This window comes from Capra hircus, unplaced genomic scaffold (assembly GCF_001704415.2).
Source record: "Capra hircus breed San Clemente unplaced genomic scaffold, ASM170441v1, whole genome shotgun sequence".
Lineage (NCBI taxonomy): Eukaryota > Metazoa > Chordata > Mammalia > Artiodactyla > Bovidae > Capra > Capra hircus.
In genome coordinates, this window is record NW_017197449.1 from 1 (window position 1) to 6,680 (window position 6,680).

General features: G+C 43.3%; 1 protein-coding gene across 1 annotated transcript; it reads right to left on the bottom strand.

Annotated features, from left to right (window-relative positions):
- Positions 1 to 3,113: 3,113 nt before the first annotated feature.
- LOC102171960 (germ cell-less protein-like 1) lies at positions 3,114 to 6,461 on the bottom strand. Its single transcript, XM_013976492.2, has one exon. It carries the CDS (start codon positions 5,247 to 5,249, stop codon positions 3,744 to 3,746), a length of 1,506 nt encoding a protein of 501 aa, XP_013831946.2. The 5' UTR covers positions 5,250 to 6,461; the 3' UTR covers positions 3,114 to 3,743.
- Positions 6,462 to 6,680: the final 219 nt, after the last annotated feature.

The window sequence follows — 6,680 nt, forward strand, 5'->3', positions numbered from 1 at the left end:
ATAAATATGTGTGTGTATGTTGTGTGGTGGTGTGTGTGTATGAATGTCTTAGAAGTCATGTTACTAGCTGAACAGTTGATGACATAAAACCTTGGATCCTGGCTTCAGTCCACTTATTTTAGTGTGTGTCTGTGTGTGGTGTGTGTGTGTGTGTGTGTGTATGTGTTTGCTTACCCCAATTCAAAAGTTTAAGTTTAATTGCATGGTTAAACTTATGTGATGTGCTTATATAAAATAAGTGAATTTGCTATTTTAACTCTCATCAGGCAGTTTCATGTCCAAATTCTGTGGCTGAACTTGGCAAGTACCTTCCTGTAGACCTTGTGGCTAGACACTCCCTCTTCTTTTTTATTTTTCTCTTAAAAAGATGGTTTTCTTTTCCAGCACATGATTTATCTTTCATTAAAATTCCAATGTCATCTTTGTGCTATTTATATATAGATCCTTTCCACAGTAGCATAATTTACACTGGTCTGCTGTCTGTGTCCATCCCACTTACATCCCTGGGGCACTGCTTTCTCCTTCATAAGTCATTGTTTATTTAAGTCTCTTGTGTCTTTGAACACGAATGCTAACCTTTATCTTCTTACAGCATCTATCTTTAGGACACCACTGGAAGGAAGATGAGAGAAGAGGGTTGTCTACCGAATTGTAATAACATTTCATTCCTGTCTCCTTAAGACAGGCAGAAGCAGAGATGGACTATCAAAAGATGCAACAGAGCCAGATGCAGAAACAGCCAGAGACAGGACAGCCTGACAGAAAAACAGAGATAGCTGGTCAGGCAGGCTGAGAAAGCCCAACAGATGGACAGACTCAGATATTATACCTCCTCCCACAAAAGAGACAGGTAGAAAGGGATACACAGAAAGGGGCAGACAGAGACAGGTAGAAATAGATGGAAACAGATAGGTAGAAATAAATGGAGACAGAGACAGGGAGGCAGAGGAAGCCAGGCACAGACAGGGACAAACAGACACACATTCAAACTAAGGCAAAGAATGATGGTTACAGACAGAGACGGGGAGACAGGCAGAGGCTGACTGACACAGAAAGACAGAGACAGACTGAGAGACAGAGAAAGACAGAGGCACACTGAAAGAGAGACAACAGACATAGAGATAGTGATGGAGAGAGAGAGTCAGAGAGAAACAAGGTGGGGAGGGAGAAAGACAGAGACAGATCGGGACAGCAAAGGAAAGACAAAAACAGATGGATGGAGAAAGAGACATGGAGAGATGCAGATACAGACAGATACAGAAGCACTGGAGAAATACAGAGACAGAGACAGAAACATAGAGACCCAGACACAAAAGACTGTCAGAAACGGAAAGATATGGACAGTAAGATAGAGACAGAGAGTGACAAAGATAGGCAGTCTGAGACAGAGACTGAGGTAGACAAAGACAAAGGTAGATAGAAATTAGACAGGGATGCAGACAGACATAATGGAGACAGAGATAGGGGATGACAGAGAGCGGCAGACATACAGAGAGGGAAAGACAGAGACAGGGATAAATCCTCATCATTGTCAAGAACCACATGGTATCCCATAGGGTACATCTCCTTTAGTGTGGCATTTAGTTTGCTGATATTTAGCTTGATGGCTTCCTATAGCATTACCATGACTATACATTTTGTCCTGCCTCCCCATCTCCCCATGCCTTTACGAAGAGGCTAACAAAATGAGTATCAAGGTGGGAAAAGCTTTCTTCCTCATCCTGAGCAGCCAAAAAGAAAAGAAAAAAAAAGTGAAAAAATAGAGACAGGTATTGGATAAATTGCCCAAACTGGCAAATGGCAACAGTCAGGGTTTGTGAGAGTTTAAATGTTTAAATGAGTGTATTTCAGCTGTCACTGTTTGTACATTATTGAACATCTTTCTATTGTAAGCAGCAACAAGCAATTTAAGGATTTAAAGCTAGTTGGGTAGGAAAACAAAAGCAGATCTTTCAGTCAAGGTACACTTGTAGCTAAGTAGTCTCTGAATTTCCTAAGTGAGGACACCTCTGTTTAGATGAAATGGCATCTTGGCATTCAGCTCAAGAAAAAGTAATTTCAAATTGCTTAGAGAGTTTATATAAAGAAAGTGAAATTCTTACCAAAAAAATAATAATTTTTACCTTTCAACTGAATCATGACTTACTCTTCTCCCCAGTTATTTTAAAAAACAAATAAAATGAAGTCTATTGTTTGTAGTTGGTTAGGTATATGTAATATAAAGGAACACAAGAAAGGGTAGGGGGATGCAAAATTAAGGGCAAACATCGAAGGATCCAACAGCAGCTTCCTGGTTGAACCATTTCATATAACTAACTGTCATGTAAATATTACTCTAATCCTAGTATGTGGGTTTGGGATAACGAAGCCTTTCAAATTTCCTTAAAGAGTAAAAAGGAATGAATGAATGAATAAAGTCAAAAGTAATTTGTTCACTGAATGACAACGGATAAAATCTAATTGGGAAGAGAACATAAACCACTGGTACGGAAAATTCTGATTTCAACTAAGTAAAACATTAAATCTGGTGACTGTTTTTATTTGTTCATCTTGTATTAATTTATCACACTCTTTCCTAGCATGTATTTATTATTTGTATGGATTCTTATATAGAGTTTTCCATTCTTTGACCTCAAAATGACTCAATGGAGGGAATGGGATGGTGACAATTTGTAAGTTAACAGTAATCAGAAACTAACAAATTCAAGTCATGACTAGTGCGCTTCTCCTTTTGTGACAAAAACACTTTATCTTACCCTTTTGATTACTAGTGTGGACTTCTCACGATCCCACTTCCAGATGCCAAATAATTCCCATTATAATTCAAAAGCATTCCTTTCCAGACCTGTTTTTAAGCAGGAAAGAGTCTTTCCAAGTACAATTCAAACATCAAATGTTTCTGAAGGGCAAAGGCCATCAATGTGCTTCAAGAGTGCATTCTGGTGCATAAATAATTCATGACTGTATGCCACAGAAAAAGTCTATCTAGTACGGAGATGTCCTCATAGAATCAATCTGCTGCCTTCCACTCCACCCCCAATATAGGGCTGTATAAGATTTGAGACATCTTTCTAGGGTTAAAATGCTAGGAAAGTCAAAATAAAGCTGAACTAACATCAAGATATGATATAAAGTCAACTAACCTAAGAATATTGAGGAACAATCAATAAAGAGAAGATCATCAGTGTAGCCTGGGTGTGTTCCATAGTGAGAGATCATGGAAATGGGGAAAGGGAAACAATCCAAACGAAGCTAGAAGCTAGTGGTAGTGGTGGTAATGAGTGGGGCAGAGCGGCTCTAAACACATGAACTGACAGAGAAACCAAACTGTTTCTTTAACATTCATTTAATCAAGCTAAAGGAAATGCATATTTTAAGAGTTTTAATAACAGTAATAGAGTAGGTAGGTTCACAGCTCCTCTCTAAAGTCAGCTGGTCTTTGACTTTGCAGAAATGATGGGAGGGGGCATTGATGGATGGTAAACCAGGACGACAGGTTGCCACATTAACAGCACAAATAAGTTCTAAAGGTGTTGGGGGAGGGAAGCTTTAAAATTTCTCCTCTTCATAGGCTCAGGTAAACAATCTCAAATATTATGAGCTACAGTTCAACAAAGACTGACAGAGTTGGGCCACCAGAGGTGGGCAAGTCCGGTTGGTCCCGAAGAAGGAGCTGGCATCTGGACAAAGCTGGTCGCCCTGACCCCAGGAAAAGAGCTGCTCACCTCTCCGAGATTTTGTTTTCAGGAGTCCTTACTCAGAAAAACGCCCCTTTCGGGGAGGTACAGGAAATTACAGGTCACATATATGGGGAAACCCACATCTTCATTCTCTAGATTCATCACCTCTAGCTCTTCATCCTTTCCCAGGGAAAGCACGTGGTATTCTGTCTCCTTCCGGAAAATGGCTCTTCCAGCCCTGTCCAAAGAGGCCAGGCGCAAGCGGAACGCGACCTTTCTCTGCCAGAGTAAGCTGACCCCGAGACCGCAAGAGTTGTTCAGTGCACTGCGCTTGAAAATGATACGCCGGTTGGCATAGCACACCACCAAGTCCCAGCCGAAGTTGAAGCCTGCCCACCGCCAGGTGCACTGCTCATCCCTGAGGAGCTGGCCTCCACACCGCATGCTGGTCCTCTGGAGGTCGGACACGTAGACATCCACGGGCCCGCGGTCTCTGGTCTGCTCAGCCCGGAGGAGGGCAAGCCACTGCTCTTTGTACACTGGGGTCAGCCAGGTAGCAGGGATCAGCGCATCCTGGTCGATGATGCGTGCTGACGGCAGGTCGCAGATTATGTAGGCAAGCCGCAGCTGCTGGAATGCTGGCACGAAGGCTCTGCCCTGCTCGGTCTCCAAAAAAGGGGTGCCTTCTGACTCCTGCCTGGACCCAGCAAACCACGAGTTGGCATCAGGCAGTAGGTCTCTGCGGGGGCCTCTCCATGTCGGCTGCAGCTGCAGGAACATCCACTTTTTCAGCGTCGTATACACATCCATCTCTACCTCCATCACGAAGAGGTCTGAAGAGGCAATGACCTCTTTCATGAGATCCAGGCTAACTTCTCTCAATAACTCCTCATTATGCTGGGTCATCAGGTTGTCCAGCAGCCACTGAAGACACATGGCCCTGATGTTCTGGAGTCCATAGCTCTCAGCAGAGTAGTAGTAGCTGCACACGGTCTGATCACTGACGGTCTCCTTCATTATCTCTCCGCACTGCCGAATCAGCTTGTCCAGCTGCAGCATGCTGGCTGTGGCCAGCATGGGGACCACTCGACCGGGTGGGACGAGCACAGAGCCTCGGTACAGGGAACCTAAAGCCTCGTGTAGCGCCTCACAATCAATGTTCTCGTCAGGCATCTGCAACTCTACAGTATTCATGGATGTCTCACGCCACGCACCACTGAACATGCTAGCAAAGTATCCTGACTGGCACAAGTAGACCTTGTGCAAGTTCCACTCCTCCCCCAGGGCACGGATCTGCACGTCACTCCCTTCTCCTCTCAGAAAAAGTGTCTCATAAATGGACTCTAAACTGTCTTTTGCTCGCTTCCGGTGGGGCGCTTTTGCGAGCTGCCCTTCTGGGCCTGTCTTCCGCTTGTGGCGCCCTTGACTAGTGCTGGGTCTGGCCTCTTCATTCTCCTCCCCCTCCTCTATCACTGCCTCCTCGGCCTCCTCCTCCCCCTCAGGGGCACCTGGCTCGTCTGGGGCATGCCCCACTCTGTTCCAGGGCATCCGACTGTTTAGTGCTCCCATGGCTTTTACCTTAGGGGTACAAAGGGCAAGCTTCCTCACCAGACGCAGCTGTCTCTGGCGCCAGTTCAGCCCACGGTGCCGTTGGGTACGGTTGATGTTTGTGACGTCATCTTGGACGCCACGCAAGGCCACACCCACTAGGCTTTCCGCTACCCCTCCCACTCCCCATCACAGGATAAGTACACTCTGTACCAGGAATTCCACTCTGTGTATCTTTCCCTCCAGGGATGATTTCTCTGGGGCTCCCTTCATAGGATAATGGTGGAACAGAGAACTTTGTGTATGAATTTTCCCCATGAATTTTAAGAACATAATTTCCTCTTCCCCATTTGAAATAATTAGTGATCACTCCTTTTTTAGATAATTACATCTTGGTTCCAGCTCTGTGCTCTATGCACCTTAATTTCTGTAATTATTTTCTTAGGTTATCTCATCATTTGTGGCTGTGAAAACATTTTCTGTGATAAAAGTGGCAATGTTTGCCCAGTCTTTGCTTTTGTCTCTACCTTTTGTTTTTAAATAGCATTTCCAGTCATAGAACCATTTAAAACTGTGTGTGTCCATATCAGCTTCTTGAGGCTCATGTCTCCATTTCCCATAGGTACACAAACTTTAATTTTGGGGAATATCTTAAGTTCCATTGGGAACTTTTAGATGTTTTTTGTTTTTTCCTACCCCACCTGTGTGTGCATCTTGAGTCCTCTGGCACTTTCTTTGATTCTTGCTACTACTACTCATTCCTCATTGTCTGATATCTGGCTAAAAGTCCACCATTTCTCACACTTCCAAGGCAGATCTTTTCTCAACTGTACTCCCATCAGACCTTAATCAAACATTCTCCCCATAAGGCTGCAATTATTTCATTATATTATTTTCACCACTAGACTTTTGAATGTGTGAGGCAAAGGTTTTGGATTATCAGTCCCAGACACCAGCTAAGCATGTAACAAACTTAATCAGTGAAAGAAATGAGGAATGAATGAGATGGATTTTGATTTTTGAGGAAATTAATAATATTAAATACTGACAAGTGTTATATGCTAAACAAATTATATGGTGTAGAGAGAGTCTGGACCTTTCAATGACAAGGAAAGTACAATACAAGGGAAAAAACTTTGAAAATGGTAAGTCTCTCAGGTCATTTGACCTTACCTAAGTAGAATGTTTGGGGCTTCCCAAACATTCCCAGTGCAGGAGATGCATGAGGCATGGGTTGGGAAGACTTCCTTGAGGAGTAAACGACAACCCACTCCAGTATTCATGCCTGGAAAATTCCATGAATAGCAGAGACTTGCAAACTAGTGTCCATGGGGTCACAAAGATTCTGTCCTATTCAAATTATGTGAGTAGAATGTTTACATAATTTGAATAAGACAGGATAACCTTAAATCACATTTTAAATATTCTCTGTTAGATGGCTATAGAAAGTTG

Coding starts and splice junctions, on each gene's coding strand:
- LOC102171960 (XM_013976492.2), bottom strand. CDS start 5,249: ATGGGAGCACTAAACAGTCGGATGCCCTGGAACAGAGTGGGGCATGCC.